The 20,348-nt window shown below is 45.9% G+C and overlaps 1 protein-coding gene across 2 annotated transcripts in view; it reads left to right on the plus strand.

The window, feature by feature from the left end:
- Nucleotides 1-20,348, plus strand: part of MASP1 (mannan binding lectin serine peptidase 1) — a 66,223-nt gene that overhangs the window by 42,520 nt on the left and 3,355 nt on the right. Inside the window, exons 11-14 of one of the 2 annotated variants that reach the window (XM_036351546.1) lie at nucleotides 8,015-8,152; nucleotides 16,763-16,876; nucleotides 17,724-17,909; nucleotides 19,695-19,762. In XM_036351546.1, the coding sequence (XP_036207439.1) occupies nucleotides 8,015-8,152; nucleotides 16,763-16,876; nucleotides 17,724-17,909; nucleotides 19,695-19,762 (506 nt within the window). Of the gene's footprint in view, nucleotides 1-2,074; nucleotides 4,512-8,014; nucleotides 8,153-16,762; nucleotides 16,877-17,723; nucleotides 17,910-19,694; nucleotides 19,763-20,348 lie in introns of those variants that run through there. The other variant, XM_036351545.1, reaches the window with a different exon arrangement.

Genomic DNA, 20,348 nt, shown 5'->3' on the forward strand with positions numbered 1-20,348 from the left:
ACATCCCCTACTGGGGATTGAGCCCACAACCCAGGCATGTTCCCTTGACCAGAATAGAAGCTGGACCCTTCAGTCTGTAGGCCAACTCTCTATCCACTGAGCCAAACCAGCTAGGGCAAGGCTATAATATTTCAAGAAGATTCCTTTCTCCCAGGAAGGACTATATGTAGAATGGTGTCAGCTGAAAGAATTACCCTATTTCCATGAGCCCTATCAATGGCTTGTTGCATTATCCAGCTCTTAAAAGTAGAAAAACATATCAAGAAGAAAAACAGTCTTTGTGGAGAAAATGAAGTTAGAGTCATAAGAAATGGGCTCTACTTCTGGCTCTGGCACTACACTTTGAGTATGTCACTTGCCTTTTCTGAACCTTGGTTTCACCATCTGTAAATTAGCTGTTTTCCAAGCTACCCTAACTCTGACATTCTAGGACTTGGGTTATGCCATTGACACCTTGGTTGGAAAAAAATGCCAGTCAGCACTGGTTTTGTTGTGATCATGGACTAAGCCACAGGCATGTCTTTTACCAGATGAGGGCCTTTCGGCACTACATGAGTCATTGTGCAGAGCTCATCACAGACCTGCCTTGAGCTGTCACCTTGTAGGCTGCTGCTTGTAATTGGGAGTCTGGCCTTCAACTGTGAAAGGCCTGGGGTGAACAACAGGGTAAAATCAAGAACAAATAAGAAGCATTTGGCATCAGGATGAAGAGCATCTGTAAAGCATTAGATTTCTAAAAGCCTGACTTCCCAAAGGTGCCAAGAACACTCAAATGCTCTTTGGTCTTTGTTGATAGTTTCTAGGGCCAAAGAGTGTAGCCTGGCCATTTGCAACCAAAAGGAGGCCCATGCTCCCACCAGGCTTACCTCCCAGGCCTAAGGACCATGCTGGGAAGGGTCCATGTGAACTTGTTCTTAGCCAGCGGGGCATGATCCTGAAGAACCTCTGCTCATGAGCCAGCCAAAGGTGTTTGGCTGCAGGAGGCTGGTGGTGCATGTGCATGCTCGGGGTACAACTCAGAGGAACGAAGTTTGATCAGACCTTTCTTCTTCCCCTGAAGGTATACAGGGTTCCTGGGTGCAATGATGGATGGCTCAGAACAGGGCCCATGCATCATTGCTTGTAGATTATGCCACCTTTCCCTATCCTTAGATGTCCTGGGCATCCATTCTCAGCTTGAGTCTTTTATGCTAGAGAAGAAAAGGTTAGAAGGCCCATCGTGTGATCTTTATATACAATGAGGCATTGTGGGATACAGGACAAGACATTGACTGTAGAATCTAGTTAAGCCCCTGCTACTTATCTTAATAGCCATGTGACCTTGGGTAGTCACTTAACCTCTGAAGAGTTTCACTTACCTATAAAATTGGGGTGACCCGGGCAAATAAAATAAAAATTAAAGAAATTTAGGATTTAAAATATCCTTGGAGATCATCTTAAACTGCCTCATTTAGTAGATCAAAAATTAAAATCTAGAGAGGGCAATTTACTGAGCCAAAGTCACACAGAACATAGGAGAGAAAAGCCAGGTCAAGGCCTTAGGTGTCTTGGCTCCCAGTCCAGAGTTTCATGTGACTTACTAGACATCTTTTAGTTTCTTTCATCTCTCAAAGCCCATGACCTGTGGTTTTCAGAAGTTTTATAAGTGCCCACAGTATGGACTTCTAGTATATGAGATGCCTTTCTAGAGAAAAAAAAAAAAAAGGACGGGGGTGGGGGGCGGGGGGTGGTGATCACTATTAGAGACTGGCCAGGCTCAAGATGGTCCAGCCCAAAAGTGATCCTGGCTGGAAATGGTTCAAGATGATGATGGTCTATACATGAAATGGTCTGATCCATAGATGGCCCTGACTATAGAAGGTCCAGACTATAGTTCAGCCAGACTAGAAAAACTTAGGCCAAACATGACCCAACACAGAGATCTTCCAGGCTAGTGTGGCCCATGATGTAGAGTACGGTGCTGTGGTGGCATAATCTACAGTGGGTGAGATGTGAATTTCTCTTAGTGGCTCTTTTCACATGATGACCTTTTCACAGTATGTCTCTTGTCCCCACTCCCTTCTTCTCCTTACAGTGTGTGGTCAGCCCTCCCGCACCCTGCCAAACCTGGTCAAGCGGATCATCGGGGGCCGGAATGCCGAGCCCGGCCTTTTCCCATGGCAGGCCCTGATAGTGGTGGAGGACACCTCGAGGGTGCCAAATGACAAGTGGTTTGGGAGTGGGGCCCTGCTCTCTGAGTCCTGGATCCTCACAGCAGCCCATGTGCTGCGCTCACAACGCAGAGACAACACAGTGACACCAGTCTCCAAGGAGCACATCACTGTCTACCTGGGCCTGCACGACATGCGGGACAAATCTGGGGCTGTCAACAGCTCAGCTGCCCGAGTGGTGCTCCACCCAGACTTCAACATCCAGAACTACAACCATGATATAGCTTTGGTACAACTCCAGGAACCTGTGCCACTGGGACCCCGCGTCATGCCCATCTGCCTGCCAAGACCCGAACCCGAAGGCCCAGAGCCCCACATGCTAGGCCTGGTGGCAGGCTGGGGCATCTCCAATCCTAATGTGACAGTGGATGAGATCATCAGCAGTGGCACTCGGACCTTGTCAGATGTGTTGCAGTATGTCAAGTTACCCGTGGTGCCACACGCAGAGTGCAAAACCAGCTATGAGTCCCGCTTAGGCAACTACAGCGTCACAGAGAACATGTTCTGTGCCGGCTACTATGAGGGTGGCAAGGACACATGCCTTGGAGATAGTGGCGGGGCCTTTGTCATCCTTGATGACTTCAGCCAGACCTGGGTGGCCCAAGGCCTGGTGTCCTGGGGAGGTCCTGAAGAATGTGGCAGCAAGCAGGTCTATGGGGTCTACACAAAGGTCTCCAACTATGTGGACTGGGTGTGGAAACAGATGGGCTCTCCTCAAGGTCTGGGGGAGCTCCAAGTGGAGCGGTGAGCTGACTGGCCTCCTCAGGGCCTGCCTGCCCTGCCTCAGCCCAAGCGAGGCTGACTCCACACTTCTGACAGCACACTCCATGTTACTCACTGACTAGACCAAATGGAATGGAACATGCTTCTCCCATCCTCTGGGGACAGCCCCAGGACCCTGAGAGGCAGCACAGCTGTATGGAGGAGAGTCTCTACACAAAAGACCTGGGCCCATAGCCCTGGGCAGGTCCCTTTCCCTCTCCAGGCCTCACTGTCCTCAGCAATACAAGGAAGCTGGACATCTGGGCCAGTCCTAGCACTCCTCTCCAGGACCGCTTTATCCCAGTGGCCTTATTTACTCCTATTCACTTATCAAATCCACTGTTGCTATAACTGGACCTGATTGTTAGAAAATGTTTCCTTACATTGAACTGAACTCCAAGTCCATATATTTTGTTAGCTCTGTCCACTGGGCACAAACAAGTCTAGATCCTCCTCTAGGAGAAAACCACTGGGGAGATGGAGATTATACCCTGAAGCCCCTCTCTCCTAGTGAAATCCCTGCAGTACTCTTATCCCTGGGATTTCTCTCCCAAAAGCTTCTTGTAGTTCAAGCTTTAGTCTTTATGTTATCTGTTAAAGGGACAAAGAGAAAGCTGGGGATGTCTGGATGACTCGGAGAGGAGAAAAGCAATGGGAGGCTCCCCAACCCTGTTAAATTCCTATTATCAACTCAGAACTTGTCATTTTGGACCACACGTCACTCTCAAATACCAGCTGACTACATGGGGTACTCCAGACAAGCATGAAGCAACCTGCCAGCCTTGGAATGTATCATCTGAAAAGGCTGCCTGAGCCCCAGCCCCAGACATGGAGACTCATCTGGATTGCTTGGAAAAAGAGAAGGCCCATGCTGTGCCCTGCTGTGCTTCTGAGTAGGAAAACAGAAGAAGGGTGGGCTAAGGACATTAGGAGTGACCTCATCCCACCAGGCTGCCCAGCATGTCCATGATCTGAGCTCTGCAGAGAATCCCCAGCATGGATGTTCAGAGGCATGAACTCCTCCAGTTTCCAGGAGCCCGAATAAAGGTCAGCAGAGATTTGCCTGTGAAAGGCAGTGAAATGAGACGGAGAGCCAAGAGTTGTAAGCTCCAGCCCCAGCTCTATCCCCCACTGGCTGCATAACCTTTGACAAATCACTTTCCCTTTGGGGGCTCAGTTTCCCCATCTATAAAAGGAAGGTATTGGATTTCCCTCAAGATCCTTTTAGCTCCAGCAGTCAGTGCTTCCAATTGCCAGCAGCTTCTCCAAGGCCTTCACAAGACCGATAGTCCTCCTGGGATTTTCAACCAGAGACAGGTGGCCAGAGAAGCCCCCAAGAGGGACTCCCAAGAGAACAGTTGGGAAGTGTCCACTTTTTTAATGGGTTCTTGAAACCACACTCCTGTGCCTATGAGCGCTGCATGTAGAGGATGCTCTATATTGTATATCTTATATCACAAGCTCACCACTCTGTAAGGCTCCTCTGCACTCTGTGTCTCCTGTCAGGGATCTAAAGTGGAAATAAAACCTCTGTGGATAATCAACAGCCTTCATTTGGGGGTTTGATTATTGTTGATATTTGTTTGTTTGTGACTCTTTAAAAAGAAACTCACCCATCATAAAGCCAAAATTGCTTCCATTACGGAAAAGGTACAATGTTTGTCACCTAAATATCATCCAAGAAAAGGTGATGAGAAGTGGGGTTGGTTATTGACATGTATCCTCTCAGAGGCTGCACATTCCTTCATTGCATTGCCTGCTATTTTAAGTCCTTGACTTCAAAGAGCTCAAACTAGCATGCAAGGCAAGGTCCTGTGCTTCTAGGTCTCACACAGGCAAGAGGAGTTAAGTGTCATAAGAGAAGTAGAGATGGCAGTATTATGGGAACTTAAAAAGAAGAAGAAATCCATACAGCTGAAGGGGGTCCGGGGGACCTTTGCAGAGAGGTTGCAAAGGCTGTTCTGGGAGATGAAAGCATGGGCCGAATGGACAAAGATCAAGCAGGAAAGTGGGCATGACTAGAGTGAGAGCAGTGGGGATTAAGGGAGAGTGGAAAGAGTCTTGAAAGCCATTCTATGTTTGCACTCTGTCCTGAAACTAGTGACTCTCTACTTTGGGGTATATCACAATCACCTGGGATGCTTGTTAGAAATGCAGGTTCCTGGGTCCCTCCCTCCCCCCCACCCCGGGAAATTCTGAATCAGCAAGTCTGAAGGTGGGCAGCATAGTGTGGAAAGTGGCTTGTGAGGAGGAACTGAGCTACGGAAACAGGTTGGGAAGCTACTGCGATCATTCTGGAGGGAAATTGTGAAAATCCACCAAACCTAGAGCTATGATAACACAGATGTGGGGGCAGAGAGTTTTAAAACCTTTAAACAGTGTGTTCAGCAGAACTTGGTGTCTAGGCATAGAAATAGTGCAGGTGTGGGGGTAGCACAAGGTAGCCTGTTAGTGAGGGCTGGCCATGGGATGCACTCATGCTGTGCCTTGGTTTGGAGTTTGTATTATAATGACAATATCATGCTTTCTACACCGTTGGGAGCTGAAACAATCCTAAACTATGTGTAAAACTTTATATGTAGCTGATTTCAAGGATTATCATGTCCTGTGTTCTATTACCATTCAGATTTTTACTTTCCTCTAGATATTTGGACTGTGTGTGTTGTGACATATTCAGACACTGAGGGGTCATGAGGTTACATGGAGAGCACACTGTGACATGGAGTGGAAGAGACATATTACTCTCTGTTTCCCCTGGTGATTTTTTTTTTTACTGGCTTAGTGATTGAATATGGGGATGAAGGAAAGGAAGGCAACAAAGAAGAGGCCAGTGCAGATGTTAAATGCAGGCATTAACAGACATCTGAATAACAAAGAGGAGAAGGTTGGTGAAGGGTAGAGACCAGGGCTTGGTTTTTCTGTGCTTGATGAGTTCATGAGCACATCCAGCTGGAGATGAGGAAGGAGATATTTCAGAGGAGGGGCGTTTAGAGACACTGATTTGAAATCCATCAGTGTATAGGTAGTGTCATGGCATGGGAGTAGATAGTATTATCTACTGGGAGTTTGCAGGAAAATAAGGGGGAGGGGGGGTGGGGGTGAGGACAGAACAAGGGAAATACCAGCATGGGAGGCATAAAGAGAAACAAGAGAGACAAAAAAAGAGAGATCAGAAACAGGAAGAGAAGTGCTTCAGAAGCCAAGGAGGAAAAGTGTCAAGAGAGATAAAAAGTATTTAGCAGTGCAAATGTCACAGGATAGTCCAGAGGAACAACTTAGGCTGGACATTCCCCAGGGACAGGCATCCTGGCTCCACTGTCAACTCTGAAAGAATAGCCAGGGAGCAGGCCCCATGCTGGTGTTTAAAGTCCCTAATCCTCCCTTTCTCCTCCTCCTCTCTCCTTCTCCCTCCTCCTCTCTCCATCTTCTCTTCCTCTTTCCTCCTCCTTCTTCCTCTTCTTCTTTTCCTTTTTCTTCTCCTCCCTCCTTCTCTCATTCACTCTTTCTCTTTCTTTACCTTCTCTCTTTTGCTCCCTCTCCTTCTCTCCCCTCCCCTCCTTCCACCTGGAGAGGGAGGGAGGGGAGGAGGAAGGAAGGAATGGGAGAGATAGATAAGGAGCATGGGAGAGGTTTTTAGCTTTTCGTGAGGCAGGACACTACCCTCACATTCTTCCTCCTTTGTGGCTTATAGAAAAATTATATGTTCAGTTCTCCCAGTTGTGGTTCCTTGAAACCTACAAATGTTTTACCACAGCCCCTGACTCTTCAAATGAAAGCTTGTATTTCCAGACTTTGGTTTGTACTTTGCTCTTTCAAAAGTCAAAGTTGTACCTAGCCTCACCTAAAACAATGATGCTCCAGCTTCAATAGTGAGGAGTCACAGGGCAAGAAAATTTCCTAGGGATGAAGAATCCATGAGATAAAATTTCAAATAGTATCTATCTCCCTATACATGTATATATCACTAAGTTCCATGTATGGGCCCAGAGCCATTCTATCTCCATCTATGTTTGTGTATCTATTAACTATTCAAATGACCACTTTACTTCCAAGTATGTGAAGAGCATGGTGCTTCTTCCAAATTCACCTCAAAGGAGAAGGAAGGATGTGGAAACTGTCAACTCTTCTCCCCAGAAGCGTGGCTACGGAAGGGAGGGATAGGAGACACTTTGAAATGAATGGGACGCAGGGAGGGTAAAAATTTGATTTTAGGATGAGAAGGCCTGACCCTGTTTTGAAGGCATAAAGGAGAGCTGCAAAATACAGAAAAGGGATAAGAATCCGTAAAGCCAGGTCCTCAAGAGTTTGGAAGTGAGGAGATCCAAAGCCCGGAATTAATTCTGGAGAGAAGAAAGTTGACAGAGGAAGCAGATGGAGTGAGGGATGGCTGGGGCACTTCCCACCCAGTGGGCTTTGAGTATCTGCTGGGAATGGGGAGAGGAGGTTAGCTTAGCGAGAAAGAGAATTATAGACTCACATAATTGAAGCCTATACCAAAAGGCTTCAGGTATGGTTAGATCAAGGGTTTCAAATATCAGGATATAATCTCTCCCTTGCTTCCTCCTCATCTTCTAGTTCCACTTTTCTCTATTAGTATCGCTATTCTCAGCAGATTCTCCATGAAGTGATCTTTGGCAGATCTGGGCTTATAACCAGTAGTTTAGCAACCCCAACAGAGAAAGGTCTCTCTAATATGCTTAACCCCCAAGTCAGGCTTTCATTGGCCAGGCCAAGGTTACATTCCCACCTCAGAGCAAATGCTGTGACCAGGGGATGAGAGGCATGAATCAGTCGGGTCTGGGTCTCATTCCTACCTCTAAAACCAGAGATAAAGTCATTCTAACTCAGGATATATGGACTGGGAATAGGGGAAGAGCAAATCCCAGAGGAAAATTGATGTGCTGTCACTGAATGGGGCCATGGATGCTGGGAGCTCAAAAATTAACAGTTGTTCCTAACAGAGAGTAATGAGCTGGCAGCTCTGGCAAAGGACAGGATGGAGCCAAGAGTGTGACATGTTTCTTCTCCCCTGGCCGCCATAGTGTGTGGGCTCCCCAAGTTCTCCCGGAAGCTGATAGCCAGGATCTTCAATGGGCGCCCGGCCGACAAGGGAACCACCCCCTGGATTGCCATGCTGTCACACCCAAATGGGCAGCCCTTCTGTGGAGGCTCCCTTCTAGGTAAGGAGAAGGTGGAAGGGGTGGGAAACCCAGGGTTAGGAACCAGTGTGGGAGCAAAGGTAGACTGATCAATATTTCTTCATTGAGAACCACTGTCTACACCAGGACCAAAAAGTATAGTGTTATAGAAAGGTCCCTCAGCTGGGGCCAGGGGATATGTGTTCCTGTTATAGCTGGCTCCTTTAGTCAGCAAACACCTACTGAGTCCTGGTCAGTCTCTGGCACTTGGAAGGATCAGAGAGTCAACCCCTCAAATATGGATTACAGCACATGGCTCAAAGGCAAGGTGTGCCAAGGCTGTGGAAGCAGGGAAAACCAGGAAATTCACCCTGGAGAAGTGAGGGAACTTTCTTACAAAGGCCTTGAATGCCCCACTTAGGAATTTATATTTTATCCTGAACACTATTGCAGGCTTATAAGCATGTTCTGGAAAGTTCTCTCCAGAGGCTATGTGGATTGAAAAGGAGGGTGACTCAAGAGGCCAGGGTTCAGTGAGGTAGCTATTGCAGTAGTCAGGAGGGAAGTCATTAGCTTCAGAATGAGGACAGGGGCCGAGGGATGGCAATGAGGCAGATTCAAAAGCATTGGGACATAGAATCATCAGGCTTTTGTAACGGATTAAATGTGGTGGGAGTGGGAGCAAGGGTAGGAAAGGAAAGGCTGACAGACCTTCCTGCCACAATTGGGTCCAGATGACCTAAGGTCCATTCCAGCTCTGACATCCTAAGAAAAAGTAATAGCACTCTGGAATCTGCAGCCAATGCCTGGCTTGATCCCATCACAGAGGAAGAAGGTCTGGATGGGTTCACATCTGCCTACACAGCTCCTGGGGCTGCTGGTCTCGCCTCTCACTAACCCACCTCCACCAGGTTTCAGTCAGGTGAGGACAGCTCCCCACCAGGCATCCCCAAGGGCAGGTACCAGGTCTGGACACCATGGGATATGTGAAAGGGCAACTAGGCATTAGCCCTCCTCTTCAAGAAATTGATCCTTACATTTCCACAAACACAAAGGTGAGTATTACCACCCTATTAAGCCTCCCAAAGAGGCACAGAGTGACTACAGGTGACAGGGGCAGCCCTGTGAGGAATGGGCAGGGGAGAGGACCAAGGGATAGAAGGAGGGAGAGGGACAGAAAGACAGGAAGCAGGGAAAACCAGGAAATTCACCCTGGAGAAGTGAGGGAACTTTCTTACAAAGGCCTTGAATGCCCCACTTCGGAATTTATATTTTATCCTGAACACCATTGCAGGCTTATATGCATGTTCTAGAAAGTTCTCTCCAGAGGCTACATATATTGAAAAGGAGGGTGACTCAAGAGGCCAGGGTTCAGTGAGGTAGCTGTTTTTTTGTTGTTGTTGTTTGTTCTTTTTTTGTTTGTTTGTTGTTGTTTTTAACGGTTTTGTGAGAGCTTTAATGGCGCAAATGATTATAGCTACAAGTTATACATGTATTGTAAACGGTATATAATGATACAAAGTGCTAACTAAATAGATGAAGAATGCAGAATCACTTTGGCTCAGTTAATTCCAATAATTTCAACAACTGATTCACTTAAAAATTCATCTGCCTGGCTAAGTCTTCAATTTTTAGAACAGTAAATATTTGTACTGCAATCAAAGTAACTTGTTGCACTTTTCAATGTGCAAGTTTGTACAGTTTTACTCTTGACTCTATAAATATTTTAAGTCAGTATTTTTGTTTGTTTTTTATTTTAGTAAATCTTTATTGTTCAGATTATTACATTTGTTCCTCTTTTTTTCCCCCCATAGCTCCCCTCCACCCAGTTCCCACCCCACCCTCTGCCCTTACCCCCCCCCACACACACACACTGTCCTCATCCCTAGGTGCACAATTTTTGTCCAGTCTCTTCCCGCATCTCCCACACCCCTTTCCCCACCAAGAATAGTGAGTCCATTCCCTTTCTATGTCCCTGATTCTATTATAATCACCAGTTCATTCTGTTCATCAGATTATTTATTCACTTGGTTCTTAGATTCACTTGTTGATAGATGCATATTTGTTGTTCATAATTTGTATCTTTACCTTTTTCTTTTTCCTCCTCTTCTTAAAGGATACCTTTTAGCATTTCATATAATACTGGTTTGGTGGTGATGAACTCCTTTAGCTTTCTCTTATCTGTGAAGCTCTTTATCTGACCTTCAATTCTGAATGTTAGCTTTGCTGGATAAAGTAATCTTGGTTGTAGGTTCTTGGCATTCATCACTTTGAATATTTCTTGCCACTCCCTTCTGGCCTGCAAAGTTTCTGTTGAGAAATCAGCTGACAGTCGTATGGGTATTCCCTTGTAGGTAACTGGTTGTTTTTCTCTTGCTGCTTTTAAGAGTCTCTCTTTGTCTTTTGCTCTTGGCATTTTAATTATGATGTGTCTTGGTGTGGTCCTCTTTGGATTCCTTTTGTTTGGGGTTCTCTGCACTTCCTGGACTTGTAAGTCTATTTCTTTCACCAGGTAGGGGAAGTTTTCTGTCACTATTTCTTCAAATAGGTTTTCAATATCTTGGTCTCTCTCATCTTCTGGCACCCTTATAATTCTGATGTTGGTACGCTTGAAGCTGTCCCAGAGGCTCCTTACACTATCTTCGTATTTTCGGATTCTTTTTTCATTTTGCTTTTCTGGTTGGGTGTTTTTTGCTTCTTCGCATTTCAAATCTTTGCCTTGATTCTTGCGCTCCTCTGGTCTGCTGTCGGGAGTCTGTATAGTATTCGTTATTTCAGTCCATGTATGCTTAATTTCTAGTTGGTTCTTTATCATAACATCGAGGGTCTCATTAGATTTCTTGAGGATCTCAATAACTTTATCGGCGGCTTCTAGACAGTTCTTGAGAGACCTTAAAAGTGTAGTTTGGAACTCAATATCCTCCATTGACAGTTTTGTCCTGTTTCTTTGTCTCCGCATTTTTTATGCTTTCTTGGTGCACCCCCTAGTGGCCTTTGTGTGCAGTCTTGTTGTAGTTAAGCCTTGATTATTGTAGTTAATACTAGGGGGATTTGACCTCCAGGCCAACTGGCTGTGAGAATCAGCTGTGTTTGCAGTGGGAAAACTTCTGTCCTCTAGGGAGTTGCTAATCTAGCCTTTGCCTGAGGCTATCTGGCAAATGGCTCTTCGCAGGGCTTGGGAGGGGGGGGGGGTCGCACGGGATCAGCAGAGCGGGTGGAGGGAGCAGTTATGGCTGCTCTCAGTCCTGTCCCCAGAGGCTCTGCCTCTCAGAGTCCCAGCAACCGCTGCAAACCTTGGAGAGAAAGCTGCCCTCGTGTTCCGACCAATGCCAGACAGTCCCGCTTCTCCCGTTTGAGTCTGGGTCCCTAGAGACTCGCCCAGAACTGGAGCTCAGAATCTGAGACTCCCTCCCAATTGAAAACCACAACCGCGCCCTCAGCTACCAGCCCACTCCGCGCGTACCTCTGCACCTTTGTATTTTCCGCACTGCGCCTCCTCTGAGTCTCGTATGCTGTTCTCTTTCCTTCTAGTTGAAGGATTTCCCCTCAGCCAGTCTTCCTGTGGTTCTGGGCAATGTCCGTTCCGTCTTTTAGTTGTATTTGTGAAGTGGTTGTTCGAGGCAGCCAACTCCAGTGTTTACCTATGCCGCCATCTTGGTTTTCTTCCTTAAGTCAGTTTTTATCACACAGTAGAAAAACGGAACCTGCCTTTTCATCTCCAAATTGTAAACAGGTGTAAAGCTTTTTAAACATTACTCTTAAAATGTCAACTGTTAATTGTTGGATTTTCCTTTCCAATCACATAATCTGTATCTGTTCAACACAAATGTAGGGAGGAGCATAAATATCTGTCCCATAAGCTAGTGCAACCAATAAACACTGCATGATTCCACCTTATAGAAGTTCTACTATGACCATGTAATAAACAGGACAAAATTTTACTGGTATTTTTAAGAGAAAGGACAAAACTAAATTTATTTTCAATGTTGAAAAAATATCATTAATATACCCAAGTTCAATCATACTGATAGAACTGTTACTGAATTTCAAAAGAGAGCGATGCAGTGCCTGTACAAAGTTGGTCTTATTTTAAGAATAATTTTGCTCTTCCCTCCCATAATACCAAATTGTATATTATAGCAGTTTAATTATTTAGTTCTCTTAACTTTACCAGCTTTTCCGATTTTATTCAGGCTTTTCAAAATCAGTGGATCATCAAATTTTCGTTCTTCCCAAAGAAATTTAAATATGAACATTGTGTCCAATGCTTATTTGTATCTACTGCATGTTTATTCCCTGTTATGTTTTGAAGATGTTAGAAGTCTGCTTATCCTTGACCATGCTATGAGTTCTCCCATGCTCCACCCTGCACAGAATCTCTCTCCTCCTCCTGGTATTCAATTTTTTAGAGGGAGTACAGGGTGGAAAGGAACGCAGGAAAGGGGCTGAGGGACAGAGGAAGGAGGGAAAACACCACCATTTTGATGGCTCAGGGACTCCAAGAGTATTTGCAGAGCTGGGAATCAATGCCACATCTCTGGACTTCCCATTGCACACCCCTGGGTTCATTTAAATGCTCCAGAGCCTTGCTCTGAGATGGCTCTCTCATCCCATTTTATCCACATGAAAAATTTGGTCAATAGTCCCTGGCTGTGGACAGAGCTCAAAAATGCCTCCAGACAAAGAGATTGACCTGCATCGAGCTCTATTTAGAACCCAGCAGCCAGAGCACATAGCTGCTCCTGAAAGGGCCAAGGAGAACCTAAAACCTGCTCCCAAAAGGTACCTCTGCTTGGGACTCTGAACTCCGGCCTGATACCCACACCCCAAAACCCTGGTTCCTTTCTTTCTTTTGGCTCATCCTGGTTATGACTATAGTTTTAGTTACTTATGAGTTTATCATATGCTTCACCTAAAGGATGAGCCAAATCCTGACACTATATTAAACAAAGGGCAGGAACTGGTCCACTAAGGGGAAAAGACAGCTGAGATAGAAGACATGCTCTAAGCTGATGGTCAGGAGACCCAGGATTTGTCCCTGGCCTGTTACTAAACTTCTGAGTGACCCTACAGATACCTACATTCCTCCAGGCCTCAGGATTCATATATATAAAACTAGAGGCCTGGTGCACAAAATTTGTGCACTGAGGGGGATGTCCCTCAGCCAAGGCTGCACCCTCTCCAATCTGGGACCCCACAGGGATCAGGCCTAAACCAGCAATCGGACATCCCTCTCACAACCAGGACTGCTGGCTCCTAACCACTCACCTGCCTGCCTGCCTGATTGCTCCTAACCGCTTCTGCCTGCCAGCCCAATCACCCCTAACTACTCCCCTGCTGGCCTGATTAATGCCTAACTGATCCCCTGCTGGTCCTATCACTCCCAATTGCCCTCCCCTGCTGGCCCAATTGCTCCCAACTGCCCTCCCCTGCCAGCCCAATCATCCCCAACTACCCTCCCCTGATGGCCTGATCGCCCCCAACTGCCCTCCCCTGCCAACTTGATTGCCCACAACTGCCCTCCCCTACTGGCCATATTGTGGCAGCCATCTTGTGATGACGTGGGGTGGCCATCTTGTGGTGGCTATCTTGTGTTGACATGGGGGAGGCCATCTTGGGATGATGCAAGGGCACAGGGACACCTAGGCTTTTATTAGTATAGATGAGAGGTTAGGATCAGAGCAGTGGTGGCAATAGTATCATCTGGGGAACTTTAAAACATATTTGTGCCTGGGCCACACTCCCATAACGTAGCTGGTCTGGCTTCAGGGCCAGGTACTATTTTTTTTTTAATTAAATCTTTATTGCTCAGATTATTACAGTTGTTCCTCTTTTTCCCCCCCATAGCTCCCCTCCACCCGGTTCCTACCCCACCCTCTGCCCTTACCCCTCCCCCCACTGTCCTCATCCATAGGTGTACGATTTTGTCCAGGCTCTTCCCCCACCCTTCCCCCCCACCCCCAAGAATAGTCAGTCCAATCACTTTCTATTCCCCTGATTCTATTATATTCACCAGTTTACTCTGTTCATCAGATTATTTATTCACTTGATTTTTAGATTCACTTGCTGATAGATGTGTATTTGTTGTTCATAATTTGTATCTTTACCTTTTCTTCTTCCTCCTCTTCTTAAAGGATACCTTTCAGCATTTCATATAATACTGGTTTGGTGGTGATGAACTCCTTTAGCTTTTCCTTATCTGTGAAGCTCTTTATCTGACCTTCAATTCTGAATGATAGCTTTGCTGGATAAAGTAATCTTGGTTGTAGGTTCTTGCTACTCATCACTTTGAATATTTCTTGCCACTCCCTTCAGGCCTGCATAGTTTCTGTTGAGAAATCAGCTGACAGTCGTATGGGTACTCCCTTGTAGGTAACTGATTGTTTTTCTCTTGCTGCTTTTAAGATTCTCTCTTTGTCCTTTGCTCTTGGCATTTTAAATATGATGTGTCTTGGTGTGGTCCTCTTTGAATTCCTTTTGTTTGGGGTTCTCTGCACTTCCTGGACTTGTAAGTCTATTTCTTTCACCAGGAAGGGGAAGTTTTCTGTCATTATTTCTCAAATAGGTTTTCAATATATTGCTCTCTCTTTTCTTCTGGCACCCCCATAATTCAGATATTGCTATGCTTGAAGTTGTCCCAGAGGATCCTTACACTATCTTGATATTTTTTGATTCTTTTTTCTTTTTGTTTTTCTGGTTGAGTGTTTTTTGCTTCTTTGTAATTCAAATCTTTGACTTGATTCTTGCGATCCTCTAGTCTGCTGTTGGAACTCTGTATAATATTCTTTATTTCAGTCATTGTATGTTTAATTTCTAGTTGGACCTTTTTCATAACCTTGAGGGTCTCACTAAATTTATCGGCAGTTTTTAGAAAATTCTTGAAAAACCTTAGAAGTGTGGTTTTGAACTCTATATCCTGTAGTTTGCTTTCCTCCATTTCTGTCATTTGTGACCTGTTTCTTTGTCTCCGCATTTTTTATGCTTCCCTGTTTTGATAGGGTGGCTTTCTGTGATAAGTGTCTATAGGGCCCAGTGGCTCAGCCTCCCCAATTACCTGAGGTGGACACTCTTGGTGCACCCCTATGTGGGCTTTGTGCACAGTCTTGTTGTAGTTAAGCCTTTATTGTTGTTGGTATCACTAGGAGGAATTGACCTCCAGGCCAATTGGCTGTGAGAATCAGCTGTGTCTGCAGTGGGAGAACTTCTGTGAAACACCCTTCTGGGGCAAGACTTGCTTCAGTGGGGCTTTAGTGCTCACTGAGTCTTCCCCCTGAGTGTGTCCCTTATGGATCTGAGGAGTTGTAATCTGGATGGTTCCACTCTGACCACTGGGTACACTGGCTCTTGGATCTCTAAGGAGGTGCTAATTTTGCCTCTGCCTGAGGCTACTCAGCAGGAGCTATGGAGAGATCTGCAGATTCCTCTTCTTTGTTTGGGGTTTGGAGGTGCCCAAATGCAGCCCAGCTGTGAGAGCAATGCAAGCTGCTGTGGGGCATTGGGCCTTCTTTTGGAAGTTCTGGGTCTCTCTGACCCAGCTGCAGTTTGTTAGGTAATTTTCAGATTGCAAAGGGCCAGGCCATTCATATGCAAAAGCCTCTGTGCACAGCTTGGATGGGGCAGGGTCTCACGGGATCAACAGGGTGGAGCAAGCAGCTATGGCTGATCCTCAGCCCTGCCCTAAGAGGCCCCACATCTCAGTGTCCCCGTAATCTCTGCAAGCACCTCTGAGAGAAAGCCACTCTCAAGTTCCGACCAATGTCCGACAGTCCAGTTCCTCCCGGTATGAGTCTGAGTCCCCAGATACTCGCCCTGAACTGGAGTTCAGAGCAATTGGGAGCTTGAGACTCCCTCCAGATTGAAAAAGACAGCCGTGTCCTCAGTTGCCAGCCCTTTCCACGTGTGCCTCCATACCTCTGCACTTTACCTCTGCACCTCCTCTGAGTCTCACTGTGCTTTTCTGTTTCCTTCTAGTTGTAGAATTTCCACTCAGCCAGCCTTCCTGTGGTTCTGGATGATGGCCGTTTTGTCTTTTAGTTGTATTTTTGAAGTGGTTGTGCGAGGCAGCAATTTCCAGTGTTTACCTATGCCGCCATCTTGGTTTCTCCTATTCCTTTTTTTTTAATTCCCCAGGTGGTTCCAATGTGCATCCACAGTTAGAAAGCAGCATGATATGTCAGTGCTTTTACAACCTCAGGGTGCCTAGGAATTACTCAAGGATCTTGTTAACATTCCCAGATTTCCCTACTAAAGGCAGATTCTGCTTCAATAGGTCTGAGGTGGTGGTCTGAGAATCTGCATTTATAAGCCATTTCCAGATGGGGCTGTTGACACTGGGCCAGGGACCACAAGGCCAGAGGAGTAGCCAGTGAGCACAAGGTTTTTTGTGGACCCACTTTGGCCTGTCTGGAGCTCACCAACCCTATGGGTTTAAGGGGGCACTGAAACCCTGTTAAAGCTGTTCAGCCTTAGCTTTGGTTGGAATAGGCAAATAAAAGCACAGATTCAACTCCTCATCTTCAGATTAGAATATGAGTGTCTGACTTGAGGCTTTGAAATGCAATGGCAAAGGGTGCCCTAGAGTAATCTGAAGGCCTCAGCTCGAGACAAGTTGGGGCAGTCCAGGGCAGTGTGTGTACACAATTCTGTTGTCAGGCTCCAACTGGATTTTGACGGCGGCTCACTGCCTCCACCATTCGCTCGATCCAGAGGACCCAATCCTCCACGACTTTTACCTGCTCAGCCCTTCTGACTTCAAAATCATTGTGGGTGAGTGAGGGGCAAGCTGATTCCTGAAGCCAGTTGTGGTTCTGGGAATGGGGTGTGTCCACTCAATCATTCATCAGGACAGGATCCCTGGGATGAAGAACCAGCTGGGACTGGAGTCCAAGGACCTGAGTCTAAGCTCAAAGCAATGATTTCCAGGTGCAGGGACCATGAGCAAGTCATTGAAGTCTAGGCCTCAGTTTTACAATGGGGAAATAAAGAGCCAATCTAGATAAATTCCAAAGACACTTCAGGCTTCTATGAATCCATGATTTCAAGTGAGTGATACATATACAATTGCATCCCCAATACTACCAGTTAATTCAGTTTAGTTCCCTGCTGACATTATGACAGGATCTAAAGACACAGCATAATTAATACCTAGTTCCTGCCCATAAGGAGCTTACAGTCTAAGAAAGGAATAAAATATAAGCAGGGAGACTTCTAGTATAAGAGAAAAAGCAATAAGTTCTATAGGAGAAAAACAGATAAAATGTCATGGGAGTTCATAGGGAAAAGACTTCTAACTAAAAAATCAAACTCAAGAATTGGAGAGCCTTCATGGAGGAGGCAGCACATGATCCAGAAGGGTGCTTATATGATTTAAACATGTGGTGATGAGCTTTGGAATGAGTATTATAAAACAATGAGATCAGCTCATGAAGAAAGACAGAAATGGGAGTCCACGAGAATATATGGAGAAGGGCAAGTAGGACAGGATTGCTGGGGAAAGATGATTAAAGAGTTAAGGCTGGAACTGGATGAGACAGAGGGCTGACAGGGAGTAAGTGTGACCTTATCCTCTGTGCCTCCATTACCTCCATGCCTCATGTGCCTTCTTCTTGCCCAGGTAAACATTGGAGACACCGGTCAGAAGAGACTGAACAGCATCTCAGGGTCAAACACATCTTCCTTCATCCCCAGTATGACCCCAACACATTTGAGAATGATGTGGCTCTGGTGGAGCTGTCAAAGGGCCCGGTGCTGAATGACTTTGTGATGCCCATTTGTCTCCCAGAGAGTTCCTCAGAGGAAGGTACCTCTCCCCACCCCTGGTCCCACCTCTGCAGAGCATCAGGTGCCTCCAAAGAGACTTCTTCTCCAGCGTTGGTGAGGCTGTGGTGCCAACGAAGCCAGCTGACGATGTCTCCATGATTCCTCAGCTGCCTCCCCTAAAACAACTGTAAGGCTGATTCCAAGGTAGCACATAGTTAATAGGAAGTGCTATATCAGCCAGAGTCCTCATGGGGAAACAGAAACTAGGCTAGTTATTGTTACAGAGAGAATCTAACATAGGGTGCTGGAGGACTGGAGAAGTAAAGGGGGAATGCTGAGATAATAGAGATAGTACTTGCAGGAAGAAACTACTACTCCTGGGGCTGAGGGACAAAGGGAAGAGGTTGAAGTTATAGAACCTAGAACCCTGGACAGGGACCCGGTGGAGCAATAACTCTGACTCCTGTGGAAGAGGCCCCATGCTGATGGTATTAGGGAAACAGCTGGAACCAAGCACCACTGCTGGGGTAAGAAACCACTGGTAGGGTGATGTCAACAGTAACAGCAAGCCTTCCTGGAAATGCCCCCTATTTTCAGGATCCCCCTGAAAAAGCAGAAGTGCCAATTCTTCTGTAGGGTTACAAAACAGAGTATAGAAGGGTAAATTTGGAACTGAAGGACAATAGATTTATCACAGCATAGACTCACTCCCCATGCTGCATTTCCTGATTGGTTGGCCTTGAAGAAGTTGCTGAACCTCGAGTCCCTTGCTTCTACACTGAGGATAATACCCCATGGGGTGATCATTATATTTAAATGAAATACTATATTCAAATGTGTCCAACAGAGAGTAAGAGTTCCATCAGGCAGTTGGCTTCCATTTTATTCTGTTAGAAGTTCAGGGGTGCCATGTTACAGCTAAACTCCTTCAGTGCAAAGAAGTTATAAAAAATGGCTGAATGGAATTTGAGAAGCATTAGGTAGAGTGAGCCAACAGGAAAGGCATGCCTACCATATATAGTTGCTTTACATTCATTAACTTATTTACTACTTATAAAAGTTTTATGAGGTGGTATTATAGTTTCATTTTCCAGATGAGAAAACTGAGGGTCAGCCAGGTGATGTGACTTACCCAAGATCTAGCTTGTAAGAAGCAGATCTGGGTCCTCGAATCCAGGTTTTTCAATGTAAAGCCCAGTGCTGTATTCAGGATCCAGGCTTTTCTTCAAATAAGGAAATAAGTGAGTGCTCTATCAGTGTTTAACCCACTTCCACTCACTCTGAGATTTGCCAACTTCATAGACTTCTAGAATATCAGAGTTGGGGTGGGGGGCATGGAGTTAGAGAATATCAAATCCAGCCTCTTCATTTTATGGATAAAGAAATTGAGGCTCATAATGGGAGGGGGGAGTGAGGGCTTGATAAAGGCAACGTGCATATTGTGGACTAAGCTGGACTTTTTATTTTTTCCACAATTATTGATTGAGCATCTACTATGTGCCAGTACTCTTACAGGCATAGGGATACAGCAGTGAACAAGATAGATGAGATGACTGCTGTCATGGAGCCTAGGTTCCATGCTAGTTGGGAGTGGGAGAGAATAGACAACTAAACAAATCAGCTAATGATTCATAGAAACAAATGCCTGGACCTCTGTTACAGACAACCTCCAACCCAGCAGTCTTCCTCCTCACTAAGCTGGCTTTCTCTGAGGGGAAAAATTCAACCCTTCCTCCTCAAGCAGAGGATGATGGGCTGCAAGATGCAACCGTCTGAAAAGCCCACAAACAGCCTCTCTGCTCCCACTGTGTCTTCTCTCCTCCAGGGACCATGGTCATCGTCAGTGGCTGGGGAAAGCAGTTCTTGCAAAGGTTCCCAGAGACCCTGATGGAGGTAAACCTCAACTTATGCCCTACAAAGTGACACCCCTGCCCCGCATGAGATCTTCCTGCTCCATTTTTCCCCTTAGGGCAGTGATGGCGAACCTTTTGAGCTCGGCGTGTCAGCATTTTGAAAAACCCTAACTTAACTCTGATGCCGTGTCACATATAGAAATTTTTTGATATTTGCAACCATAGTAAAACAAAGTTATATTTTTGATATTTATTTTATATATTTAAATGCCATTTAACAAAGAAAAATCAACCAAAAAAATGAGTTCAGAGGTGACACGCGTGTCATAGGTTCTCCATCACTGCCTTAAGGACTTGGAGGCTGGAGCTGGGAGTTGTTGAGAAAGACACCAGAAGCTCACACACACCTCAAAGTTCACTGAGACTTTGAATTCCATCAAGCTTGATCTGTTTGTTCTGCATGTCATGGGTCTATAATAATAAAAGCATAATATGCTAATTAGACTGGACAACCTTCCAGACGAAGCTGGGGCTGTGAGGGAAGCCCGGATTCCGGGTACCTGCCAGTGGCCTGAGGAAAACCTGAAGCCAGGTGCCGGAGGGAAGCCGGTGTTGGCAGCCAGGGG

Source organism: Myotis myotis, unplaced genomic scaffold, assembly GCF_014108235.1.
Source record: "Myotis myotis isolate mMyoMyo1 unplaced genomic scaffold, mMyoMyo1.p scaffold_m19_p_2, whole genome shotgun sequence".
NCBI lineage: Eukaryota > Metazoa > Chordata > Mammalia > Chiroptera > Vespertilionidae > Myotis > Myotis myotis.